We start from the raw sequence: 27,496 nt of genomic DNA, 5'->3' as shown, positions 1-27,496 counted from the left end.
TGTACGAGTGCTACTTTGGTCACAAAACCAGGCCGCGCAGGGAGCGCGCAGGGAAGGTGAACTTCCCCCGTACGGCGCAAGGTGGCAGTGCTGGCTCGGATGAAAGGGAAAGCCTTGCGCAGAGGCTGCAGGGGTGTTTTACCAGAATCTTCTAATGACCGTAGTAGTCATCGAGAGCCCATTGTCTTAAATATTTGAGATGGTAACGTCTTCGTTCTGCTGAGAGCAGTGCTTAGGCTTGAGCTGGCAGAGCATAACCGCCCTGTTCGCCAGGGCCCGGCCTGAGGAGCTCCAGGGCTGAGCGCCTGCCCTGTTACAGCACTGACAACGCTCGGGGGTTGGAAGGGCCAAGTGGCAGTGAGGAATCCTTATTACCTCGGCCAAATACAGGCCGAAGCACTTAGCTAGCGTTATCTGTCCCTCTGTTTCCAGTCATGGAAAGCAAGGGAGGCAGCAGCCCTGAGGAGAGCCCCGTCTGAGGAGGGTTCCTCTTTGCCGGGGCTGGGGGACACGTTTCTTTCTCGCCTAGGGTCCACAGTGCACCGTCCCCGTCGCGCCGGCTGCCACCCCGCGGCCCTCCGGGCGTGGCGGGCGAGGGCGGGAAGCGCCGAGAAGGCCGAGGGCAGCCGCGAACCCACAGGCCCGGGCACTCCCTCAGCGCCGGCCGGGAGGCGGGGCCAGGCGGGTGATGCCCCGCCCCGCCCCCGAGCGCCTTCCCATACGCCCCCGCGGGAGCGCGCGGACAATGAGCGGGGGCCGAGCAGCGGGCCGGCGCGGCGCGGCGCGGCGGGGCTCTCGCGAGATCAGGGTGAGCGGCTTCCCCCCCCCCCCCCCCCCCTCTCGCGAGAACTGGGTCGGCGGCGCCTCCCTCTCCGCCCCCCCCGCCGGGCCACATCCACACACGGAGGGCGGGGCGGGGGCTGTCGCCACCGGGCGGAGCGGCGCGGAGCGGAGGCGCGGAGCGGAGTCGAGCCGAGCGGCCGCCGGGCACGTGAGCAGGCGGGCTGCGGGCGGGCGTGCTCTCGCGAGTGCGGCGAGACGTGCGCGGGGTTCGCGCAGCCGCCTCCCTCCGTCCCTCCCTTCCTCTCTCCCTCCCTCCCCCGCCGCTGGTGCGACAGCGAACGGGCGGCGCCGCCGCGCTCCCTTCCCGCCGGCCCGCAGGTAGGAGCGGCGCTGTGGCCGCCCCCGGCCCGCCGCCATGTTGGGAATCGGCGCGGGCGGCCGCCGCTCCGCGGGGAGGGGGGGGAAGCGGCCGTTAGGAACGGCCGCGGGGGGGAGCGGGCTGGGCGCGCATGCGGGAGCGGCCAGCCCGGGCAGGCCGGTGCCGCGGCCCCGCCACTGCCCCCGGGCCGCCCGCAGCGCCCGCCGGCGCCCCCGCGCGCTGCCTGGCGGTACTGCGGGCCGGCCGCGCGGCCTCCGGCGGGCCCGAACAAAGCGCGGCCCGGCCCGGGCCCGCGGCGCCCCTTGCCGGCAGGGCGGGCTCTCGGCGGCGGCCCCCTGCCCTGGCCGCCCCCCCCCCGGGCCGGCGGGAGGGCTTCACATCGGTCGCTCGGGAAAACGTGTTCCCGGGGTGGACCCGGCTGCATCGGCGCTTCGCCCTCGGCTGGAGCTCGGGCCCAGCGCCCCGGTAGCGCGGCCGGGCCTGCCGCCTCCCCACGGCGTGTGGCCTCCCCCACGGGGAGGGCCGTCACTCTCCAGAACTGCTGGGTTTGATGTTTATCTGGCGTTAAGAATTAATGAATCGAGCATTAAGAATACTGACAGTGGAAGCATCCGTTTGACTCTTCTTTCTACTCAGTTTCACTTTCATACAGTTTAAGCTGCGGTTATAAATCATGCCGCAGGGTTATTCATTTTTTCTCCTCCTGTGGTGGATTAATAACGTTCTCCGCTTTAAAAAGCGCATATTTTGTTTCCTGAGTCAAAGTAATGAGATACAAATTTCACCTGTGGTGACAATAAGCAAAAGTTAAAAAGAATTTTCTGGGAACCTGAAGAACCACTTTGTTCTGATAACGAAGCATTTATGCTATAGAAAGAAAGCTGAAAAATCCCTCCTAAATGTACGGCTCTTTTCCTTCTGACGAACCATACCTTTGGGAAAAAAGTACCTGATACTGTTTTAAATCGTTGCACGGTCTGTATCCTTTTTATTCAGCCCTAAATTCTCAAGTGTTTTCGAACTGTCAGTGGCGTAGGTGGTCCTGACTTCCAGCAGAGCAGCTCCTGCTGAGAACGCGGCTCTCGGCCGGTCTGTGGTTTTCCTGCCTCAGAAGAGGAACGGGGAGCGTTTTCTGATACTTCTTTATAAAGAATCTCTTGATGCAGTGGTTTAATCTTCCTGAATTTGGAAACACGTTTAATACATTGAAAACTTTAGCATATTAGAGTCTTACGTTAGTTTTTCAAAATGCAGTGAATCATATATTAACATTTTAATGTGTTACCGAGAAATTGGTGAATATCTGTCTTGAATTTTACCAAAAACCTCACAAAATTGTTTATTACAGAACTACACGGAATAATTAAATTTGAGTGAGGATACTGGCACTTGAGACTTGTACATCTGAGTGTTAAGTGGCAACCCAATATCCCATTGTTTTACATTGGGCACTAGGTAAGGAGATGATCAAAATTCTGTAATTTGTCATTCAGATTTCACTTCCTAATGTTTCCTCTGACGTTTGCAGTGTCACAAGCCTTCTTTCAGTGTTTTAGAGAAGCTATCCAAAATTACTGTGTATTGGAAACTGAAGTTTTCAGTGTTATGCACATATCTAGGTGTTATGTACATCCCCACACTAAGTGATGGGAAGAATAACAAAGAGAAAATCCTAAATGAATCTTTAAAATGTGAATATCTATGTTCCTGAAGGTAAAAACAAAAAACCAATTAAGGGGGAGGGGAGAAGAGTCAGTCTGTAAGGCTCTAAACTAAATTAAGTATCCGTGGTATTACAATCCATACAACTGAAGTATGATTGCCACCTGGTTTATTCAGGAATACGCTTAAATAAAAATGTTCTTTTAGTGGGAATTAAAGTAAATAATTGTCTACTGCCCTTCTCTGACTTGCACACATCTCTGCTGAGAGTTTTGGTGAATGTGAGGATATTTTGTAGTTAATACTTGACAGTGTTCTGGGTAGCTCAGCAGATGTGAGAGAGAAGCTGTTGTAAGCAAAGCTGCGAAGAAATTAACAAATAAACTGAATGGAAATAATTTATCAGTGTATTTTTGTACCCTCCATGCTATTTGCACTCTTCCTTGTTGCTCTGTCAACAAGTTGTGAAAACAAAAGTGAATACCTCTCAGTATTTCTGAGTGAACTTAGTTTGCGAGTGTGTAAGTACCATATTGTGTGGTCATAACTTAAACAAGAGGGGTTTTATTTTGAGCAGTGAAACAGTCAAACAGTCCCTTGATTCTTCTCTGCAGCTAGAATACATCTCCGCAACCTCATGCAAGATTTCAGCTGGGAAAGAATGCAATTTCATCCCAGCCCTGGAAATGCCTGTAGGCAGGCTTAAATTCACTGATTAGTCAGAAGGCTTTTTAATCACCTACCAGATAAGAATACAAAAGTGTTCTGGTTTTGTTTTTTAAAAAAGTAGAATTGGTTCTCTGTTGCTGTAATTAATTCTGATTTGGTCTGGCTTTGGATCGTTTTGTGTGACCTGATTTTTTTTTTTTTTTAATAATTATGGTATATTCTGTGGGTTTTGTCAAAGTTTTTGTGCCTGTGTGGCTTTTCATCTCCACAACTGATGTGAATGAATAGTGATTATCTCCTCGGTTTGCCAAGTGCATGAACATACCATCGTTATTACCAGTGCTTCCAGTCTGAGATCCTACATCATTCTGCAGTGACTTCTGTTGAACCAAGTCTTAATGTCTTCATGGAGCTTTTCATAGGTGTTGGAACTTCTGTACATCCGTTTTATTGTAGAGTTGGAGCTCTGAAAGTTGCAGAGTGGACGTAGAAGTAGTAGGAAGGAGCGCGTGGAAGCCATAGAGGTAATTGTGTGTTTATGGAGTGGTCAGTAGATGTGACAGCAATTTTTCAGCATGTCCCTGACTGGTTCTGTTTTCTCTTTCTAAAAATACACATTTTTTGCCTCTCTTACTCTTTCTGTACTACTCTTGGACCCTTTTTTCATTCATGTTGTTTCTGTAAAGGAGTAAAAGCACTGTTTTCCATGCACTTCTTACAGAAAGGGTGCTTGAATTTTAATAAATTCTGTAATGAGCAGAGGTAGGAAATGAGCTTTTTTTTGAATGCTCTTTTTGCAATGCTCTTTTCTGCATTCAGATGTTGAAATCTGTAAGTTATTTTAAGATTCTTAATTGCTATTCATTTTAATTTCCCATTTTATAAATGTTTTTCATATGTAATACTTTTCTGTTCTAAAGCAATCGTCTGTTACAGTAACTTCAGATCTTAGATTGTGTGCTCCTCTGATCAAGCAAGTCGCTGAGATGAAGCTGAACATAATCCTAACAAGTGAGACTCTTCCAGTTGTTCTGCCTGAAACAGGTCGTCTAATCTATGCACACAGAAAAAGTGCATGCATCCGGTGTGCCAGGTGCTGCTTAATTATTGAGGTCATGGCCTTTGAAGATAGTTGAACAAGAGGAATTGTTTTCTTGCAGGCAAAACAGCGACATTAAATAGCCACTCTGAACAGTGGTACCTGAAATGGGTGATGATCTGTGTTTTCTCTGTCTAGGGCTGCTAAACAATTCCTCCTTTGCCTTTGGAAAGACAATGGCCTGTTCTCTATTGTCCAAGCCACAATTAATCCCATAGATTTCAGATTCATTAGACTTGGTCTTTCAGGGCCTAGATAACATCTGCTTCCAATTTCCTTGTGAGTTCTTGTTTTTACTACCATTAATTCTCAGAGCAACGTGGGGAGCTGTCTTGTCTGAATTTGTCACTTGGACTTCCAGATCTCTTCCGTCGGTAACTTTTTGCCATAATGTGTTGGAGAGTTTTGCTGAGAAGCATGCAAATTCTTCCATAGCAGAATAGATTGCTTCAAAAGGGACTGCTGCACCTGGTGTAACGCATAAAGGAGGAGAAGAAAAATCCATGGGTTTTTATACAGACGGTTGTGGATGTGAAACTTCTTCAAGACTTTTTTCCCCAAAGCGTGTACGGTCTTCCAGAGTGGTGTGGTGTGTTACAAACTGAGGGGTGTGGGTTTTTTCAGTTTGCAGATTATTTCATATTTTTACCAAAATTGAGTTTATTTGATTAAATTCCACGTGTTTTGAGTCAATCTGGTTGTGAAGTGAAAGTGAAACTGACTAGAAAGTGAAAACAGTTATTTTTTAATTGCTGAGAATTTTCTATAAATAGTGGAAGAAGAATGAGTAAAAGATGAGTTGTTCTAAAAGCAAGATTAATATTAAAGCTACAATATGTATGCACAGATTAAAAACAACTGAGTGGTAGAAGGAATAGGGAGCTAGGGAATTATTTTCGACCTACTGGTATTCCATAAAAGGTGGTAATCTAAAGCTACCATGTTCAGCATGATCAATGTATCCCAAGAATTCACTGAATTAAATATTAATTTTGTTCCTGAAAACAGTTTTATGTGGAGCAAGAGTCCTGTAACCTTTATTGAAAATCAGTTTTACATGAAAATCAGCTGCATTTTGGCCTTTATTTGGTAGCAGTGTATTCTGTAGGATTCAAATTTCTTATTTTTGTTGTCTGCCTTTACAGAAAACTCTTTTGCAACTTGATAGATATAAAATGTGGGTTTTTCATTGTCCACATTTGTCTGGAAATCTAGTAACATTTTGACTTTCAACTTTTTTCAAGATTGCTTTATATTATATATTTTCAAATCTTAATATGGCCAAATTTCTGTCCACAGATCTTAAAAATGTGTATCTGAAAGCCTGTTCCCAGTAAAGCCGAAATGACATGAAGAACAATTAGCATAACACTTTCAACTCTGCTAAATCATGTCTGGATCTTTAGACAGCTTTGTTCAGTCGTACTCATCTTGTTGCTGTGACTCAGTTGATGGCACACCCGCTTAAAAGCTGGCATTGGTCTGTGGGAACCTGTCTCTATCAGATACTGACATGAAATCTTTCAGAAGTGATCAACACATGAAATGCTGTCTTAGAATCACATATTAAACCTGACCATGTGGAAGTTAAACATTCTTTGGTGGGATTTTTAGACCTCTTCCCCCGCCCTTGTTTTGTTGTCTTCATCTGATCTTAAAGAATTGGGATGGTTAGGAGTAGAGTACAGCAACTGCAAGATGACAGTGATAAACAGTGTCAGTGATAAATGATATTTTTTTTAGCATAACTTAGAAACTTAGTTTTTGTAAGTACTTCACTCAAATACCTAATTAGGTGTAGGGCAGTTTACTGGCTAGCGCACCAACTGCCAATGTTATGGTCTGTCTTCATCATACAATTGTCTTACTGTTCCACTTCATGCTTTTTCATAGATTGTTCCTCTTTGTTTCTTTGTCTCGGTTCCCCCCCCCCCCCCCCCCCCATCTTTTCTGTTTTTATTTTTCCCTTTGCTGCTTTCTTCTGTGGGTGTTTGCAGCAGCACAGTGTAGTTATGTAAAACCTCCATGTGTATGTGGGGTCAAAGCATGGCATGTAATCGGGTTCTCTGCAGCCCAGGTCTGTGCCAGACTGGGATGTGATGGGTTTTGTTCTCTGCTAATCTCTCCTGAGCAGTGGACAGTGAAGTCCCAATTGCAAATTGTGACTGGGATTAGTGAGCATCTGTTCAAAGAGAAAGGGTGTTTTTGAAAAGTGGAGAACTTTCCTGATTTAGTGAAAACTAATAGTGCAGGTCCTTGCATTAGCAGCAGGACCCACCGTGGCTTTCCTGACCACACGGCTGACTGCTGAATCACTGTCAGGGTCAGGCTTGTAAAGCCCTCTGGAATACCTGATTTTATGATGAACGTAGTAAGTTCAGTTCTGTAAGTGTGTGAATGAACTACAAGGAAATCTATATGTAAAGATTGAAAGAGTAAGGGTTACCTTGTAAAATTGTCATAAAGTACTTTGATGATTACTGAATGTATGTAAGATAAAACACAATACCCAGGTGAATATTTTTTTCTCTCGTGTTTGAACTCTAAAGAGTCTTCATTTTTACAATGTAATTCTTAAATGCTTTCTATTAGGTGTTCTCTGGTGTGGTCAGCTTGTCCTGGATATCTCACTTAAAATTTGCTTCATCTGCTCTCCCTGTATTCCTGTTTTATTGTTTTCTTCTGAAGCTTTTTGCAGTGCTTTTCTGTCTTCTGCCTCAGATACTTTTAAACTTAATTCCATCGCCATGTTTCTTGATCTCTAACTCTTAACCAAATGTTACACAATTAAGCTTACTTCAAGTGACTGCAATGTATGTGGATTTTAAAAGCATAGCTGAAATATAAGTTTAGATACACTGATAATGGGATACGTAGCAAGATGGATAAAGCAGTTGCTTTTCAAAGATGGAGTTGTGTGGGTTTTGTGTACTTTATATATCTCGCATAAAATCCATTCTTGTTCTACATAAATGCGTATTTTTTTTAACATGCTGCTACTGAGAAAGAAAATGCAAGTGTTTTTCAACTTAAAGTAGAAAAAACTTTGCGCTGTTGAAATAGGGCCCTGGATTGGGAAGGCAGCTGGGACAGAGACATGCTCATAACCTTGACCTTTTTTCTTCTGTTTCCAGTACAAGAGAAACTGCCTTCTGCAGAACTGGTCTCTTCAAGGAATAATCCTTGCTTTAATTTTGTGCTTTCCATTCCTCTCTAAGTGTACCTGTTCTCTTAGAAACTGATTTGGAGCTATGCAATTTGTGCCTGTTTCTTTTTCAAGTGATTGTGTTTCATGTGCATCTGAGCGGCAGTGCTGGAGAAGCAAAACTGCTCTGCAGAGATTTGAAAGGGCTTTACCTCATCGGGGACCCAAGAACAACATATTCCGGGTGGAATTTTTTCATGTGTGCTGAATTGCTTTACATTTTGTGTACTTAAGCCAAGGCTGAAAGAGTATGGGGAGAAGCATTACAGTTTATTTCTGCTCTGCACTTAAAAAAAAAAAAGTCTTGTGAAGTATATCCATTACACCATAAAATACACTGTGGATATTGATAATACAGTTTAGTTAAAACTGCCCAAATATTTAGTATTTTTAGTGGGATCCAAGGGCAGATACCTCTCTCATGACTATTGTTTCAGGATCTTTAACTACCACATGTGGTCATGGTTATCAGAGTGTTGGGCCTGAAGGAAGGCAGCAGTATGCTGGTAAGAGACAGACACCGGTGTCCTGCAGGGCTGGCTGGGGGCGTCGTGCCATCTCCTGACTCACCTAGTATCTCTTTCTGCAGGAGCAGGGTTTTCCTTAGCTCTCCCATCCCAGTACAAAGCCTGATGCTTGTGGTCTGAGAGTACAGGCTGATGTCACAGCTGCAATGTAACACGAAAGAATCACTTTCTAAGTGCTATTATCGGTATAACTGCAATTTGAGCAAGAGGTCTTGTTTACTTCCTGCAAAATTTAAAACTTATTTTCCTTGTTCACATCTGTCTTCACATCAGTAATTTGAATTTTACTGCATAAAGATTAAATATTATGTTTGGTCTTATTTACCAGATCTTAACAGCGGAAACTTTTTGCCCAAACTTCAGTTACTTTTAACTTCCTCTCGTCCTGTTCTGTGGTGGTATAGGTTTCGTTTTCAAATATGTATTATATGCCAAAGTCATCTTGGATTCTATGAGCTTAATTTTTTTGTGGTCTTCTCATAGACACAGTACAGTAATATAGGCTATAAACAAAACCATTAACCAGAGATCAAGGCTTATGTGCTAGTAAACTTTAGATGCTTTCAGACATCCCAAACTTCTGAAATTCACTTGTCTTCAGTATGAAAGTAGCTTTTTGTAGAAGAGGAGTAGTATGTATAGGAAACACTGCTGTATTTTTATCTGAAATAATATACGTAGGTTCTGGGTACCTCTTGAACCTGTTAAGTTATGTAATAAAAGCCTTGTAAGATTGAGATCTTTAATGTTTTTTAGATCAACATGATGCATAAGTTTAAAACTGCATCTGTTTAAAGGGATTTATGACTAAACCTGCTTGTTTTTCTACAGAATTGTCTGGTGTTTCTCAGCTTGAAGAAGATCTGCAGTCATTATTGATCCTCTTTCTTGGCGTTACCATTTTTGAAGTGAAGTTTGCCTAGCTTTCTAGTGTGAGCTCTCTTTTCAGCCATCTTTAAAAAAAAAAAGGAAATTTTTTGATCCATAAAGTAGACGAGCTATAGTTCTACAATGTCCAAGTCATTCCAGCAGTCATCTCTGAGTAGGGATTCACAAGGTCATGGGCGTGACCTCTCTGCAGGAATAGGCCTTCTTGCTGCTGCTACCCAGTCTTTAAATATGCCAGCATCTCTTGGAAGGATGAACCAGGGTACTGCACGCCTTGCTAGCTTAATGAATCTTGGAATGAGTTCTTCATTGAACCAACAAGGATCTCATAGTGCACTGTCTTCTGGTAGTACCTCTTCCCATAATTTGCAGTCTATATTTAACATTGGAAGTAGAGGTCCGCTCCCTTTGTCTTCTCAGCACCGTGGAGATGCAGACCAGGCCACTAACATTTTGGCCAGCTTTGGTCTGTCTGCTAGAGACTTAGATGAACTGAGTCGCTATCCCGAGGACAAGATCACTCCTGAAAACTTGCCTCAGATCCTTCTACAACTTAAAAGGAGGAGAGCTGAAGAAGGTTATGGTAGAGATGGCAGATCATCCACACGGGAACCACCATACAGAGTACCTAGGGATGATTGGGAAGAAAAAAGGCATTTTAGAAGAGATAGCTTTGATGATCGTGGTCCTAGTCTCAACCCAGTGGTTGACTATGACCATGGAAGTCGTTCTCAAGAATCTGGTTATTATGACAGAATGGATTATGAAGATGACAGATTAAGAGATGGAGAAAGGTGTAGGGATGAATCTTTTTATGGTGAGACTTCGCATAACTATCATAAATTTGACAGTGAGTATGACAGAATGGGTCGTGGTCCTGGTCCTGAGAGATCTCTCTTTGAGAAAAAGAGAGGTGCTCCTCCAAATAGCAATATTGAAGACTTCCATGGATTCTTACCGAAGGGTTATCCCCATCTGTGCTCTATATGTGATATGCCAGTTCATTCTAATAAGGTGAGTTACGCACCAGATACTTCTGTTTTCCTTTACGTTGTAGTATCTGTTCTGTTTTTACCTATTTCTTTAATTATTTCTATAGCCTGGTTGCTTTTGAAATGATCTGAAAGTTGGTTTGAGAGTGAAAAAGGCACTTGGTTTATTTACAAGGTAATTGTTAACAAACGTTGTAAACCAGGGCTTTACATTAATGTGTTTTGTTTGCCCAGATTGCTTAGCTTCAAGTCAAAACAGCTATCATCTACTGGGATATCTTATTTATATTTTACATCTACATGTTCTCTTAACCACAAACATCTGGCATTCAAGCAGTTTTTGGGTGGGTTTTTTTATTGTTGGTTTGGGGTTTTTTTGCAGTGTATCTACTGTGCTATTCAGGAAGCTAGTTTCAGCTCTCCTCCACATCTGTCTTGATTGCTGATTTATATGTAGTTAAGATGCGTTCTTGCAGAGTTCTGCTTTTTCCCTGTCCAAAGGGAAAGAGTTAATGTAGAGCCCTGGAACTTATTTGCAAAAGTAAAAACCACGTTTTAGATTAGCTCATTCTTGCCTTTTTAATTTCACTTTAACACTCTATCTCATACTATGGCTGAAATTTGTCGTCATTTTTCTCCCTTTTCACAACTTTCTTAGACACTTCAGACTCACTTTTTATTGTCACATGTTGCATCTATCCCTGTAGACTCTCTGAGCAATCAGTCTGCTGTTGCAGTATCCTGCTCTGTGTTCCTAGTAGTAGTGTTCTTTACTTGGCTCACAAGTAGAGTGGATCTTCGGGTATATTTAGTATGCTGAGACTTCCCTCTTAGTTTATTCGTGAGTAGTTCAACTCTCTGCAAAGGTAGCAGGTTACTCAAAATGGCCTGTTTTATTCAGACGTTATTTTCAGAGCCTTCTCACCTTCAGCTTGTCCAATTTTACTCATCTTGCTGATTTTCAGTATACTAGGCAATTTAATTGGCTAATACAGTGGCCCTCTTGTCACAATTAGTGGCTGATTAGCTTGAAGGCCTTCAATTGAAAATAGAATACATGCTGTTACTGTAAAATTGATACAATGTGGAATTGCTGTTACTAACCATTTATTTACAGTTACCTCTCAAAGTGCTGCTTCTGTACATCTGTAATCTTTTTGAAATGAGAATTAATCTGTACCTGCAAGGAAATGATCAAACCAGCTTTAGAGCGCACACTGTGTAACTCCAGCTGATCTGACAGTTTATGAACTTGTGTTGCTTTAATTACTTTTATATTTTAAAAAATCACAGTAATCCAGGTTTCTTGTCTCCTGTATCTGACGTGTATTTTCATAAAAGGTTTAAAGTGCTAACAGTTTAGATGCCATGCTCAGTTCTGTAAAAGGACTTCATTTGGTTAGATTGAAAACATAAACTTCTGAGGCCCTTGAAGATGGCAACCAATAATCCTGTAAGTAGGGTTCTTTTTAGCACTTTATTTTAAAGCCTTGTGGTTCTTAGTTTGCTTTGGTATGCAGATCTGTTGAAAGGATATCCAGCATGAAGTATCTTTCCAGGTATGAGAAATACCAAATTCTTATGACAGCATAATTTAAGTAGCTGACTTCTTTGGTAAGGTGTGAAACATCTGGTTTTTTAGGAATATGCTTTGACTTTAACTCTAGTACACCACAAAGTATTTGAGATTGGATCATCTGTTTCTTATGACCCAAGTTTGGGCTTTGTTTCTAATTTCAGAATCATGTTACAGCAAGAATTTTTCTCTTTCTCTCCTTTTTTCCTCTGCTTTGCATATCTAACAGTTACAGAAAGTCTTGTTTTGTCTCCCACAAAATTGAATCAAGTAGATTGTAACTTTTAAAGTAATCTGATCTGAACCAAAATTTATGGAAAGCAGAAAGGGAATGCTTTTCTTAGCTGGGACAATGTAAACTTTCCACTGCAGTATCAAAATATCACTTTTCCCACCTCCAAATAAAAATATCATAGAAACTTTTCTTGACGTGTATAATACAGAAATGTATATTTTAAGCCCAAGCAAGTGGTAGAACACCCTTAGAGTAATGTAAACTGGCAGACTAGTCCTCTTTTTATTTTACTGGTATTATTAATAGCTTCTTTATGTTGATATATGTATTTAAGACCAAGTTTGTTTTCTGTCTAATTGTGAAGTAAATTGTGCCCCAGGTTTTTTTAGGCAATTTGTCAATCCTGATGCCTTTATCAAGGAGTGAGGTGTTAGATGTGGAGGGATTGTTTTCCCTGCTGAAGAAAAAGGCTGATGCAACATGAGCAGATGAATTTGGAGGTTAAACATTTGAAATGGTGGTACATCTCTAAGGAAAAATATGGCTGTGTCCCTAATAAAGGGCTGTCTAAAATTAGGTGCTTAAGTTTGGCCTAATTTTTTGAAGAACAGCGTGTCCTCTTGCTTGCATCAATTGAGACAAAAGGTAATCTGAGTTTTAAGGAACTCAGTTTGGATTCTCTCTGCTTTGGGTGTTCATGTTAATTTTAGCGCCTGTAAATACCTAGTTCTCTGAAACCTCAGAGGAGTGATGCTTCAGACTGGATAGAGGCAGGGAGTAGAGGGAAGTCCAGATTAAAAATTGCACTTTATAAAAAAGCTCCTGAAAACTTTCCTGGGGTGGGGGGGGTCCTAAGTTATATGTCAGGTCTCCTTTTTTAAAAAGCATTTGAAGTGTAGTACGAATTAAATCTCCCAAACTTTGGCTCTAATTTGCAGATAACTTTTACTTCAGGTTATGATATTTTACATTACATCTTAAGACCTCTTCAAAGCATGCTATATCTAGCAGAACCAGCCACCAAGGCTTTACAGATAGTGCACCCAAATTTAGAGGGTTTTTTAGTGTTTGAAGGACTGCTTTCTGTTGTATAGTACAAAAACTTGTTAGCAAGTTTTAAACTGAAGAAATTTTGGGTTTATGTATTGATGTTTCATAGGTAGGTTTGCTTTGGGTTTTTGGTGGGGTTTTTTCATCGTAATTGCCAGCTTATTTATCAGTAGTTGCAGAGCCTACCTCTTGTGCAGTTAACAAGAAGTGGTGCCCTCACTTTACTTTATCTTTACTTTGTCTTCTTGATAAAATGAATGAAGGTTTCATCTTGCTCCACATTATATTTTGTGTATCATGGAGTAATACTTCAGTGTAGCTTAACAACAGTAATTTATGGGGCACTTTAAATCCAGGTTTTTGTCCTTTGTAGAAAGTGTAAAGTAGGCATTTAGCATATGGAAACACTACAGTAAGCCTCAGGAGTGTCTCATTGTGTCCAGAAGAATGGCTATAGTGTGGTGGAAACTAATAATCAGGAAAGATGAGAGATTAGGAAAAAACCATTTGTGGGTGCTGAGCAGAAATACACATGTAAGAAGAGACACACAAAACAGTTGGCCAGTGCAGTGTATGTGTTCACAGTTGAAAATGTAGTCAGTAAGAGAAAACCTTCAGGTGTTAAAACTGCTCCCCAAAGATCTAGAATTACTCTCCATCACTTCTCTGTGAACCTAAAGCTAACTCGCCCTGTGTGTCTCTGCTGATCCCTTTGCTTACTGAAGAGCAGCAGAGTGGAAATTAGACTGGTTCGCAGATGTGCTGCAGAAGTTCTGTCACTTTACAAATGTGAATGTAGCACCAACTAGTTCTGTTACTTGTGAGAATGTGGAGATTGTACGCTCTACTTCAATAAAGGAGGAGTCCCCATGCTTCTCCTCTTAAAGTAACTCTCTCCCCTCATAATCAAAATTGTCTACAGAGAAAAAGTAGAAAACCCTCATTCCTTCCTGGTGCTGAAGTCAGAACCAGAAGGTGTTTTACTTGGCTGGTTTGGTTTAATTACATTGTTCCTCCTTTGTACCATCTTGATTTAGATCTCGTTATTTTCTTGATTATTCCCCTCAAACAGTCATATATTTTTATATTTTACCTGTATACTTGTAGTTTGTCCTAGCTACGCACTTTCATTTCTTTTAGTCTTTCCTTTCTGAATTCCTTGCAATTTCTTGGCTTCTTTATGGTTCTAAAAACTTGAATGGTTAGTTCACATTGATCTTTAAAAGTCTGAGGAACGAAGCAGAGAGAGTGGAGGAAATTCTCAAATCACTGAAGACACAATAACTTTGCATCCAGTTCTAGAAGTTGAAATCGCAGTAATGTGCGTGCATGCTGTAGCAGCTATCCCTGGTACGCTTTGCACCTCTGAGGCAGGATCGGCCCGTAGAGGAAAGGCATTTTTCATCAGATGCTTTTTTTACCCAGGTTAGCAGTTGAGGTAGGCCCAATTTCAGTGTGTCTTGAAAGCACTACAAAAAGAGATTTCGTTATCGATGTATCTTCGATACCTCAGCTTAGAAGAGAAGATACTGCACTATACAACAGTATTTTGTTAAAAAATGGCTTGCCATGTGTGGCTGTTAACTTTTAATTATTTACTTTGCTGCAGGAGTGGAACCATCATATCAATGGAGCGACTCACAGCCGACGTTGTCAGCTGCTGCTTGAAATGTATGAATTTGAAGTAAACATTCTTGTGGCATGAGGGCATGTACAACTAAATGGTTAATTATGTTGCACAAAGCAGGTTTGGAAGACATGCTGTGCCTTGTGGGGAATAGAAACAACTAAAAAGAGCACCTTCAGGACAAAAAAGGGATCTTGGTTCCTAACTTCTGAATCCTGCTGATCTATACGTAACGTTTTAAAGAGAGGATCTTGAACGGTTGAGAATCTGTTGTATTCACTTACACTATACACATTATTGTTGTAGGACAAACTGTGTGCAGTTTGTATTGGAAATTGGCAGGCATGTTACGGATTAGTGTCAGAAGCTTATTTTAAGGACAGCACTTCTATTCTGTCCATAGGTACTGTTCATGCCTCTTGTAGTGGTCCTGTAGTGGGCAGTGGTACTATGCGTTTTACCTGTGTTAACATACAGAGGTATCACTGATTGTATGAAAATTATTACGTACGTAGAGGATATTGTGTTTTTCTTAATTTCTTTTTTTGTTGTTGTTCTTTTAAGATATCCAGAATGGAATCCTGATAGCGATTCAGGACATGGAATGTAAGTAGTAATGAATTTTAAATTATTCATAACTTTATTTGAAGCAGAGGATGTTCTTAACTTTTTACGTGAAACACACCTCTTCAGATAGATACCGCCCTTTGTTTTCTACTAGCTGAAGAGCAGCAGTAAAAGTAGCAAAAGTTGACTTCTCCTTTGATGCTCTGCAGGGGTTTTTTAGGGGTTTTGAGAATGAAAACTTCAGATTTTTGGTTTATAATTTTGCACTGGTTTTGGTCTAAAACTAAGGCATGTTTTCCCTTCTTTCTAGGGGTGATCCCTTTATGTTGCAGCAGTCCACAAATCCTGCACCAGGAATTCTGGGACCACCGCCACCTCCATTCCACCTTGGAGGACCTCCTGTTGGGCCAAGAGGTAACATCAACAGGCACCTACTTTTGCAAAACTTAAGTTCTTGATTATTTTTTTTAATCTTGTTTCAATGTTACCAGTGGTTTAGAACAACAAAACATTCACTTTTCTGACCAGTGGAACTGAAACTTTTTTTTTCCTGTCTAAAATTTTTTTATCTGTCTTCTCATTAGTCACATGTTGGTAGGGTTTTTCTGGTGAAACTTGCAGGAATTCAGTGTCTGAAGTGGTTTCCCACCGCCCCCACTTAATTCCAAATGAATTTGACAAGTAGATTTGAATAGCAACTGAGAAATGGGAAGTAGATGATGCAAGCCTCCTCTTCCCAGTAAGGCAGGCTAAGAATCAGGTTCTTGCCCAAAATGGTTACTTCCTACTTTTTAAGTAGTTCAAGTGACAAAAAGAGCAAAACTAATTAATTTACCTAGACATCCTGACATCCTGAAGTATTTCAGATACTTCAAAGGAATTTTTAGCTGATGCATTCTTACTTATTTCATTAAAACAGTACTGTTAATTTTTCAAAACATCTCAAACTTGACTTTGAGCCAAACTATCTGAAAGGCTTTTTTCAGGTGTTTCCTAGTAAGATGGGCATTATGATAGAATTGGTGATTTTTTTAGAACCAAAACTAGGGAGTCTTTTTCTACACCTAAAACCACAATTGTAAAAAGTATATCTTAGTTAAGGAGATATCACATCTTGTGATATATTTACTATAAAAAATTGTACTCTAAACCAGGAGAGATTTTCAGTGGGCTTTACGTATTCTCTGCTATTTCTGCACAGCAGTAAATGCAGCTTTTTCTGATGTTAAACTGAAATTGAATGATCAGGAAGGAGGACCTAAAGTTACAAAAGCTCTGAAATAAATGAACAGCCTTTTCAGATTAATGAAATAGTTTGTAAAAATTGATGTCATTCTGGTTTAGGATTACAAGAACTTGTGAAAAGACATGTTAATACTGTTCTTAAGGGTTGACCTAAGCTTGGTCTTTCTTTTAATTTCTTAAAGGAGCTGGAAATGGAAATATGCAGGGACCGAGACACATGCAAAAGGGCAGAGTGGTTAGTATTAAAAACTTGTCTTTTTTTTTTAAACAATTTTACGTTGTGTGGTTGGTTTTTTGTTTTCATAAGCTTTTTCTTGAATGAATAGATTGTGAATACTGAAGCTTTGGAATAAGATTGGGGTTTCATTGTGCCAAGTACTCTACAAAATCTTTGTTCCAAAACTGTACAGACCCTATTTAAACTTGTGGTGAAACTGTGACATGGACATACAGAAAGGCACTTTGGCATGGCAGGCATTTTCCTCTGAAAATCCCTGGAGGTTCTGTGCCTTTCCCGTATGCATCTTGTTTTGATTACTACTGAAGATTTAAAATTTTTTTAAAAAATTATACAAGTAGAGCAGAGCCTTGACAGACTTTTTAAGGTTAGCTGATAGACATTTTCTTTCACGTTCCGTTATCTTGCTCTGCCTTCAATAGGAGACAAGCAGGGTTGTTCACATCATGGATTTCCAGAGGGGAAAGAACTTGAGATACCAGCTGCTTCAGCTTGTTGAACCGTTTGGAATAATTACAAATCACCTGATTCTAAACAAAATCAATGAGGTAAGATTAGGCCCTCTAGTACTGCTGTTGGCACTGCTTGGTGTCTTCTAGTATGTTTATGCTTATTGTCTAAGCTTAACTTTTGTAAAAGGACTTACTCTGTTACCAAGCAAGATGACAGATGTATCACTAAGGTCGTGTGTGTGAAAGGAGGAGTGACTAGTACGTGTCTTTCCAGGAATGCTGTAGTACTGCATTTCAACTTAAATACTGTTAAAAAATCCTTCTTGGTGGTGGTTCATAGCTTTCTCAAAAATACTCTATGCTTGCAAATTCTGTTCTTGCTCTAATTTTCTCTGAAAACGTAGTTGGTCTTAGTTTATATGACACAGTGTTGTAATGTGAAGCATGGAAAAAGCCAGTATCATAGAAAAAAGCAGGAAGCAATTGAATGTTCTGAATCCAAATCTAAGTGGAATGCAAACAAACCAAACAGTTCTATTTGTGTACCTAAATAAAGTATGTGAAATTAATGCCGAGCTTTGCAGGTCAGTTAATGTTGTAACCAAAAAGCAGGTTTTGTATTTCATGCACCTGTTTTTACAGGAAAGAAAGGAATAGCTTGAGTTTTTAAACAAAAATACTAACTTTTGAAGGAGTAGCACTTAATTTGTTTTTATGATTTCAGGCATTTATTGAAATGTCGACCACTGAAGATGCCCAGGCTGCAGTAGAATACTATTCAACAACACCTGCGCTGGTGTTTGGTAAACCAGTCAGAGTCCACTTGTCACAGAAATACAAAAGAATAAAGGTAAAACACTTCTTTTTCTAAAATTGCCTGATTTTAATCTGGAGCAGTCAGTGTTAGAAGCCCATTACATTTAAGTTATTCTTAATTTATGTGCTTCTCGGCTGGATCAACTTAATCAAGGGACAGTTACACATTTATATTTTATGTGTGTACTTTAAAAAATTTCATTCCCTCTAATTTTAGAAACCCGAGGGTAAACCGGACCAAAAAACTGAGCCGCCAAAACCAGAGCTCGGTCGTGTGATTCACCTCAGCAATTTACCTCACTCGGGATACTCTGACAACGCAGTACTCAAACTGGCTGAACCATATGGAAAAATTAAGAACTACATACTCATGAGAATGAAAAGCCAGGTAACTGATGATAGGAACATGTATGTGTGAAGATTTGAAGCTAGGGTTTTTAACTGAGATGAAGTGATGTGGTTTTAATTGGTGCATTTGTAGACTTTCTGCTTTGTCATAGATACAGAAATTATTAGGGGTCTATGTAGGTGGCATTTTTCTGTCTAGCTTACTGTGAAATGTTACTGTCATGTGAGCTGCTTTAAAAAAAAAAAGCCTCAGCTGTGAAGAAGGTATATTTAGCATTGAGGCTTCATTTTTGTTATGCAAATCTCTAGGAGTCTTGGAACTTTTTTTAAGGCTGAAAAAAATTACCTGTGAAACATTAACAAATATATTCCACTATTACATGAGGGTTTTTGTTTACCCTTCATTTTTCATTCTTAAAAATGGACAAAAGCAGCAGTTTTGCTGTGGCTGTCTTAACAAAGAAGTTGGAAAATAGTACATTGTATGTGAATAGCAGAATGCTTTGTGCATGTATATGGTTCCTATAAATACATAAGTGTGTGTTTAGTTCTTTTTTTTTTTTTTTTTTAGCTTTGCTGTCCCAGCTTGCTGCTCCCATGAGTTAAAAAGGAAATTCCAGTGTTTCTTCAAAGAGACAATTGTCTGAATCCCCTAATGCCATACTTGTGGAGTGAAAGATTGCTAGAATCTATTGTATGACCCCTAGGAAGTCCTCCCTGACCTTACTTCACTAGAAGAATAAAATCCCTTGCTGTCTGAATTGGATGCAGGAATGCCCTTCTTCAGTCTGCCAATGCTAGTTTAGCACAGCTGTGTTTTTAAAAGCTTGTTCAGCAAACTTAGGCTTGTTTTCTTGGAGGAATGCCTCACAAAGCAGGGCTTAGAGACCAGCAGTTGCTGTGTTTCTGTTTCGGGCTACTGTTGAAAAGTAAGATGCACTGGGGTAGTTTCTTAGCTACCCTGGAATTCCCAGATAATTAAGCTTCAAATAAATGAGTTTCATTGTCCAGATGCTTTTTATTTGGAATCATATTTTACTTTATGGTGACATTTGTTTTGCAGATTTTTCTAATACCTGTTTAATCTCAGAACTTTCTATGGGACTATTACTGGATTGAAAAGCTCAGGTGTATAGAGCACTTTGGTAAATTTTAAACTGTACAGCTATTTTGGACAGGAGGGATATAGCTAAATCCCACAATTTTGTTTCGGCATTTGGAGATGTTGTGTTTTAATAAGTTAAATAGCTTTGGCTGCAAAAGTGTTGTGTATTTTGTAGTTCTTTTTAACAGGTGTTAATATTTTCAGGCATTCATTGAGATGGAGACCAGAGAAGATGCTTTAGCTATGGTTGAGCATTGTGCCAACAAAGCGCTTTGGTTCCAAGGCAGATGTGTGAAAGTGGATTTATCTGAAAAATACAAGAAACTGGTGTTAAGGGTAAGTAGTGTGTTTAGTTTGTTAATTGTAGTTGAAGGTGTAAAGTGAAGTAAAAGACAGTTATCACTTATGGAGAATTCAGAGCTGCTTGTATAATGGAATTTGCTTTAGTTTTTTCTGGCCACTTAAGTGCAATTACTTAGCCTTAGTGTGGTGTTATGAGGCCTAGAACAAAGTGAAAGGATTTTCCTTCCAGACTCCTTTTTAAACTATGCAGTATTAATAACAGAATGAGTTTCTTGTGTTGGATGCCATCCAAAACCTTTTTTGTTTAGCACCAGAAAGCTTTTTGATCCCTGTTGTGGACACTAACTCCAACTACCTAGATAGTCTAACGATTTAATTTTGGAGAATAAGCTTTGTCAAAACTTAAGATGTAACTGCACCTCTGCCTGTGCAGTTCATGTCAAGGAGGGAAGGGTTAGCTGATGAGTTTGGGTTTTTTACATAACACCAGGCTAATACTTCTGCAATTATAAGACTTTTTCTCCATCGGACTAGGACGGTAGGTAGAAAAGCAGGACAAATCTGAACTGTCCAGCTGTCTCATAAAAATATAAGCTTTCTGTTGTGGAGTATGAAGAGATCTGTATCGCACATGATTATGCACAAAAAATGAACCCTTTGTGGCACATGCAAATACTTAACGGACTCATTGAACAGTTTTCCATGTTAACTGCCATACAAGTGGAATTTCATATTCAGTTAAGTCATAAATGTTGTGAGTCTGCTAAAGCTTTACATGTAGCCCACTGCTAATAGTAAGGAAGAGCACAGACAAAGACTGATTTGTGCCACTGCCTGCACAGCGCTGTATCGATTCGTAAGCAAAAGAGGAATTGTGTATAATTATTCTGGAGCAGGATGTTCCATTTGTTTTGTATTGAATAACTGATGGTTACTGTGAATAAAGACGTGGGATTTCTAGGCTGGTAAGGTCCTGGCTAACATAATAGCAGTTTATTAATTGGTGGGTAGGTGGGCATGGTGAAAGAGTACCTGTGGATTAACATAATTGGAAGCGCTTGGCTAAATTGTGCTGCCTTGTCTGAATTAATGCTGCAACAGTTGTATAAATAATACTCTACTGGGAATTACAAATTTCTTTCATTCTATTTTAGATTCCAAACAAAGGAGTTGAACTGCTGAAAAAGGATAAAACTAGGTAATGTCCTATTGCTAAAGCATAATGTTGTTTAAAGGAAATATGACAACACCGTATCCAGAGTATAGAAATTATGCAAAAGTAGTCAGGCAAGCTTTGAGATCAAAGTGGTGTTTGTTGTGCCCTGAGATTAACTGTTTCTAATATGCTACCTACCCTCTTCCTCTAATGGTGGCGCTTTCACAGCCTCTTCAGGCTCCTCAGGAAATCTTTTCCAGTCCTTAAGTAGCTGTGCCTTCCTGCAGTTTAAACCCACAAGCAGTTGTCCTACCTTGTAAGGACAGTTCCTCCTTGCAGCAGCTTTTTGCATATTAGAAGAATGGTATCCTTCGAGGTTCCCCTCACCCTTCCTGAACTAAAACACCATCTTTTTCAGGCTTGTCTAGAAAAATATAACCTACCTCTTTTTTTCTTTTTTTAGTAATTTCTGGGCTCTGTTCAGGTTGACAAGCAAGTATTCTTTTTTCTTAACAGAAAGAGAACATATTCTCCAGACAGCAAAGATTCTCCAAGTGATAAGAAGTCTAAAACAGATGCTACTCAGAAACCTGAAAGTGGCAGTGTAGAAGATAAGGTGAAAGAGGAGAAACAAGATGATGCTGCTGAGCCATCGGGCACTAAAAGTAGTGAACAGGCAGACCAAGATGAGCCGAGTTTACTCCTTGAATCTGAAGATGAGCTGCTAGTGGATGAGGAGGAAGCAGCAGCACTGTTAGAAAGTGGCAGCTCAGCAGGAGATGATGCAGATGTTGCCAATTTAGCTGATGTAACTACTGAAGAAAAAAAGGACACAGCTGATGATGTGACCGTAAAAACTGAGGGGAATGTTGTGGCCAATCCAGCAACAAAGAAAAAGCTTAAAAAGGTAATCTATAGCAAGGTACCTGAGTGTGGAAAACCCTGTCTATCTTAAATAGCACACCACAGTACATTCTATTTCAGATCTTTTTCTGTGGGTCTTTAAAACACATGCATGGCACACCTGTCTGAAGAGAAACAGGTGTTAAAGCTCCTGTGAAGAAAATGGAAGATCCCATTGGATGTAGCTTGCAGATGGAATCAGTTATAAATCACTGTTTCTGTTTTGACAGAAACTGTTAACTTGTGGGCTTCTACCCATGTTGCTTCCTGGGGTTTTTCTTGCCTTTCTCTTCACCCCTTTTTTGACTAATACTAAGCAGCCAGGAGCTATTTTCTCCTGAGCAGTCTCTGGTGAGACTGGCTGTAGTTACTCTTCCGAGCACAGAGCAGAACAGGACACTCAAACTGATTTGGGACTTGAGGTTAATGTAGACTTGGACAAAATTGTATGTACCTCTACACTTTGTGCTTAGTCAGAAAGGTAGGCAAGTCCATATGTGGTTAGCAGAGGCCCGTTTTCAGTGGAGGGGGGAAAAATAGTTTCAGGATGCCTTCAGTCAGAGGGTACTTGCTTTGAATTCCATTTTTCTCACCAGATGGTCCCACACTCATGATTTTTTTTTTTTATGTTCTGCCAGCTGCTTTTTTCAATTGTGTTGAGTTATATGGAGTAGCATGCTTAGTACCTTTGTTGATTTGGCATGTTGTTTTGCAAAAAAGTAAGGTATGTTCCTTGTTCTTAATGAATGAAGCATGCATGGTTTTCAGTTTGGCGGAATCTTTCCATCAGGAAGCTAGTTACACTAGCAGTATTAATTCCAACACCATGTAACAGCAGTGATGTGATTATTTCTTATTGTGTGGGTATCTGTTATAAACTGCCTCAAAATCCAGACTTGCTTCCTTGAAGACCTACATTCTTAGAGCACAGATACAAAGCTAATGCTGTTGCAGTACTGCTCACGATTGCTGTTAAGCATGTGGAATACTGATGTCTCCATATCTGCAGGAATGTTTAAAAAAAAAAATTGGAATTCAGACATAATGAAGCTGGATGTTAAGAGACTTCCAGAGCTTTGGTGGTTGGTGGGTTTTGGGTTTTTTGTTTTTGTTTGGAAGCTCCAAGCTTTCCACTGGTTGAAAAAGAGGTCTTAATTTTAATTTTTTATGAACTGTCATACTATTAGTGAGCACAGATTTGTTCTGGTAAGGTTTTACCTTTTATGCAGGCATGAATTTGAGGATCTTGTAGGACTGTCTCAAATAGAAACAAAACTTGTGCATTCCAAAATGACTTCCACTTGAAATTAAAATACTCGTGTTAAAAGGACTTTCACAGTAAGAATTGAACAAAAAAGATACTGAAATTCAAGTTGAAGATCACATGTTGCTATGATAGAACAGTGGACCCTCATGATGCAAAAAAAAAAAAAAAAATATTCTGAAATTGAACACTTGGTTTTGGGACAGTGGAGTACATTTAAAAAGAGCTTGTTACACTTCTGCATGCTTGAGTAACATTTTGAATGAGTGAGGTAGGTCTTGAAGGAAGAATTTGAGCATTTTTCCAGGGAATTTGGAGAAGATATTTCTCTGCTGAAATTTAAGACAGTTTGAGGGAAACATTTAAGAATAAGCTGACATAAGGAAAACATTTTCTCAACAGCGATACGTGGGTGGCTTTCCACGGAGCATGGAAGGTTTTGTCACTCTAGATGAGGTTGGTGATGAAGAAGACTCGGATCATCAAAAACTCCGCAAGTCAGGTTTGGCAGTAAAATCTGCTGGCAAAAATGACGATAGTTTGGCAGAAATCAAGGTAGACAAGATTGAGGAGCCAGAGCAGGAAAATGAAACGATAGAAAATGGAACCAAAACCGAAGATAATTCGAAAGCTGAAACTGTTGAGGCTTCTGATCCAGCAACAGCACAGGATACTGAGAAGAATGCCCATGAAAATACAGACACCCAGGATGAACAGGAAACAAAGAATGTCCAAGAGAAATCTCTTGTTCCAGATGAATTTAGGATTGGGCCATACCAGCCAAATGTTCCTGTTGGTAAGGCTGTTTCTGTTTCTTTGCAAAATATGTCTGTGCATTGAAGTAGCATTTCTCATTTCATTTGACTTTTTATTTCTGGCAACACATGGCCTCTGAGCCTTTCATTCTAGTGCTTTCCACTCTTCCCCTTCTTCACTCCTCCCCTAACCCTAGTATTTTCTTTCTTTTTTCCCTTATTTTCATACAGTTCTTCATAACACTTTCCTTAGGCAGAAATTAAATTGGAAGAGGTGTATTTTAGCAATATAAATTCAACTAATAGCACAAATCACAATAGTGGTAATAGTTTAGATTCATACTAAATACTCAGAACTTAGAAACTGATCACAGAACATTGTTAGTTCTTTTGAAGGAACTAATAAAATGGACCCTTAATCTGAAAGGTTGATTTTAAACTTTAAAAAAAAAAAAAAAGCCTGCACATATTTAATTATTACTAGGCCCTGGCTTGACTAAACTAAAACAAGGACTTTTAAAGATAAAGCAGCTTTTAATGTAAAGTGAATTATGGTTTTAAGATTTAGCTGAAATGACATATGACATTAAAAGAAATGATGTAGAGTAGATCTCTTAGTTTATTTTGTGGTGTTTACTTCTCTAGGTGTGAATTATGTGGTACCCAAAACAGGGTTTTATTGCAAATTGTGTTCCCTGTTCTACACAAATGAAGATGTTGCAAAAAAGACCCATTGCAGCAGCCTTCCTCATTATCAAAAGTTGAAGGTAAGGCAAAAACTTGTTCATTTTAAATGGCGTGATTATTTCCTGGGGAATAGATCTGAATGAGACTGGATTAAAGAAAAAAAAAAAAAACTTTCAGGCAGTGGAAATTGGCTTACTCTATAACTTCTAACTCAAGCTAGACCTCTCAGAGGTCTCTAATTCAAGCTAGACCTTTCTTCATCTTGTGAAAATAATACACAGGATACACAGTTTAAAGATGGGCTCCAGCACTTTTTTGTAAATTTGGATTAAAGATGGCATTCCAATTGGAGTAAAGGCCAGGCTTAGAACTAGTGGCACAGAGTAAATACAGATGACTTAAATCCCTTTCAGTTGGCCCTTTAAGAATGGGCCTAAACTGAAATCTATATATATTTTTAAAAAAATATCCGTATTTGCAACTTCTGATTTTGTGAGCATGTTTTACAATTTCTAATTGGATTAGGTATCACATGATTGCATGGCATGAATCATAATGCTGCTGCTGTATCTTTGTGTACTGTGAGCTGCTTTTTTAAATACCACCTCTGAGAAAGGGAAATCCTAAATGAAATTCTAATAATAATGCAGTGTTCACATAAATTGATTTCATCTCAGTTGATTATTGAGCTGAAAACAACGCCCGGGGGTTTCATAGAAAAGAAGGGTGGCATCTCAGACTCTGAATGTTTGCTTTCTCCCTTAATAATAGGGAACCCTAAACAAATAGAATGCCCTGGAAGGCAGATGGCACAAATAAATATCGCAAAGCAAACAACACTACAAGGAGTAGATCAGAAAATCAATTACCATGCAGAACCTTTTAGAAAGAAAAAACCCACCTCATCCATCACCCATAGCTTTTTTTTTTGCTTTTTTTTTTCCATTGAGGTACCTGACTATGGGACTTTAAAGACTTGATGTGAAAGGGGAAGTGGGGGAAATAATCCAAATTTATTAACTTCTATCACTTAAATGAAGCATGATTTGCTTTTTCCATGGCACAAATGACTAGTGAGCTGCTCTTGAATGACTTTGTAACATTGGTGGTATTTTAGAACGGGGTAAGGAAGGGGGGGAAAACCAGGTTTTGTTTCACAATGTCAAGGCAGTTCTCTAGCAGGGAGCCTCATTCTCTTTGAGAGCAGTAAGAGCAGATAAATAGATGAATCGATACGGCTACCAAATGTCATCGAAGTGACAATAAATTCCTCAAGCTTGCAAAATAACCCTTCTCTAGGGAGGGGAGATGTTTTGTCCCTGGCTTCATAGATTGCAAATTCCAACCAGGTAAGTGGCACAATTGCTGTCACAAGCCCGTGACGAAATTGAAAATAATTCTCTCGGCTTGCCAGCCTGTTAGGGAAGCATTAACAGCAGGGCCAGGTCAGTGTTTGCAGAGGCTGCCATGCAGCGTTTGCTGGTGGCGAGCTGTATGTTTGGTGGCGTAGCAATAGTGCGGTGCTTCAGAGGAGCTCCACTTCACTTCAGGCTGCAGAGAAGTGCCAGTCCTGTTTGTTGTGACCATTGCGATTAATATTTGCAGATTTTATAACTTGAAAAGGATATTTGTTTCTATTGTTGATGTTGTGACTATAACACTCTTTAAATATATGCAAAATATGATTGCTTTCTTTTAACAGAAAATTCTGGATAAAATGGCAGAAGACCACAGGCAAAAGAAAGAAGCTTAAAAGGAAGGAAGGATGTAAGGAAACCAGTGGCTTTGTTTTTAATGTTAATCTTTTTTAAAAGCAGTACAAGTAGTAGATGGAAATACTGTATTCTTTTTTGGTTTAGTGAAATACAGTAGGCATTATAGGTCTGTTCATGTGTTAAATGTTGTAGCAAAAATACGCAGTTAAGTTAATGACAAAAATTTGTTCTTAATGTGAGAATAGCAACAAGTTTTCATTTTGACACTTCAAGCTATTAAAGAAAAGTATCTTGCACCCTTGTGGAAAGCTCATCTATGGGAAGAAAGCCTCATTTAAGTGAAATTTACTACTTTCAAGCTTCAGAAATTCTTTCAGTTCCATTCTCAATAAAAAATAAAAAGTAACACTGTTTTTTTTATTTTATCTAGAACATTCCATATTTCAGTCTGAGCCTAGCAGGTATTAATTTTGAGTGTAAGGCTGTCATTGCATTTCATTTTTGAAAAGTCTTTAAATGTAAGTTGCTTTTTTAAATGTTGAATTGCAGTTTCTTTTAATGTCATTGCTGTTACATAGCAAATAGAAAAATCAGTGATTAGTCAGCTTTACAACTTCGTGATTTTTTTTTTTCTAAGCTCTTGATAGACTTTCCTATTCAGCTATTCCGTGTATTTTTAGTGAAAAGTAAATGCCCATACTTCTCTGACCAGTATTATTTCTTGAGCTCTTCCTGCTTTTACTTGAATCTTGTAGCTGTCGTACATCTCTAGTATATTCGGAAGAAGCATTTGAGTCCTGAAATGTAAAAAAGGTACCTTTATATTCTTCACATGTAATTTTTTCATACCTGCTTTTTAAAACAGTTTTTGTTAAAATCTGGTTTCATCAAGAATCTTTAGAACTGTGCTCTTAATGTACCTGCACATGTGATATGTGAACAGGAATTTGCATGTGTAACCTGTGTTTATCTGTAGTTTTTGTTATTTACTGCTTATTTGTGAATTCAGGTTACTAAAGTGATTTACCAATAAACAAGGCTAGGCAACAGTAATCTGTTATAGATGTTTGGCATGTTAACCAATGTGTCTACTGCACTCTTTACTCCTGTGTTCATGATACCACACTGAAATGCTAGCTCTCTTTTTAAAATTTGCATGTCTTAACACCTGTGATTTAGCAGCTTACTGCATAACTTTTCTTTCTCTTTCCTTTGTTTCCAAACAAATTAAAATATCACTTGTTAAAACA

General features: G+C 39.8%; 1 protein-coding gene across 10 annotated transcripts; it reads left to right on the top strand.

The window, feature by feature from the left end:
• The first annotated feature begins 730 nt into the window (after positions 1 to 730).
• On the top strand, positions 731 to 27,496 carry MATR3 (matrin 3). 10 transcript variants are annotated; one of them, XM_055812823.1, is made up of 17 exons: positions 905 to 1,161; positions 2,511 to 2,617; positions 3,950 to 4,017; positions 9,156 to 10,226; positions 14,675 to 14,736; positions 15,257 to 15,298; positions 15,570 to 15,673; positions 16,687 to 16,739; positions 17,165 to 17,290; positions 17,919 to 18,044; positions 18,228 to 18,398; positions 19,668 to 19,799; positions 20,921 to 20,964; positions 21,439 to 21,829; positions 23,492 to 23,885; positions 24,490 to 24,611; positions 26,234 to 27,496. In XM_055812823.1, exons 4-17 carry the CDS (start codon positions 9,336 to 9,338, stop codon positions 26,282 to 26,284), a joined length of 2,709 nt encoding a protein of 902 aa, XP_055668798.1. In that variant the 5' UTR covers positions 905 to 1,161; positions 2,511 to 2,617; positions 3,950 to 4,017; positions 9,156 to 9,335; the 3' UTR covers positions 26,285 to 27,496. The 10 variants fall into 10 exon arrangements, with proteins under 10 accessions (XP_055668803.1, XP_055668801.1, XP_055668802.1 ...); XM_055812826.1 differs by lacking the exons at positions 905 to 1,161; positions 2,511 to 2,617; positions 3,950 to 4,017 and adding an exon at positions 794 to 808; XM_055812822.1 differs by lacking the exons at positions 2,511 to 2,617; positions 3,950 to 4,017.

Source organism: Falco peregrinus, chromosome 8 (genome assembly GCF_023634155.1).
Source record: "Falco peregrinus isolate bFalPer1 chromosome 8, bFalPer1.pri, whole genome shotgun sequence".
In the NCBI taxonomy this organism is placed as follows: domain Eukaryota; kingdom Metazoa; phylum Chordata; class Aves; order Falconiformes; family Falconidae; genus Falco; species Falco peregrinus.
The sequence above is the reverse complement of the archived record's forward strand: the minus strand, read 5'-3'. Positions and strand labels throughout refer to the sequence as shown.

Excerpts from the sequence above, each read along its gene's own strand:
- MATR3 (XM_055812826.1), top strand. The coding sequence starts at position 9,336 with ATGTCCAAGTCATTCCAGCAGTCATCTCTGAGTAGGGATTCACAAGGT. Across the intron at positions 10,227-14,674 it reads TGCCAGTTCATTCTAATAAG|GAGTGGAACCATCATATCAA; the intron begins GTGAGTTACGCA and ends ACTTTGCTGCAG. Across the intron at positions 16,740-17,164 it reads ACATGCAAAAGGGCAGAGTG|GAGACAAGCAGGGTTGTTCA; the intron begins GTTAGTATTAAA and ends TGCCTTCAATAG.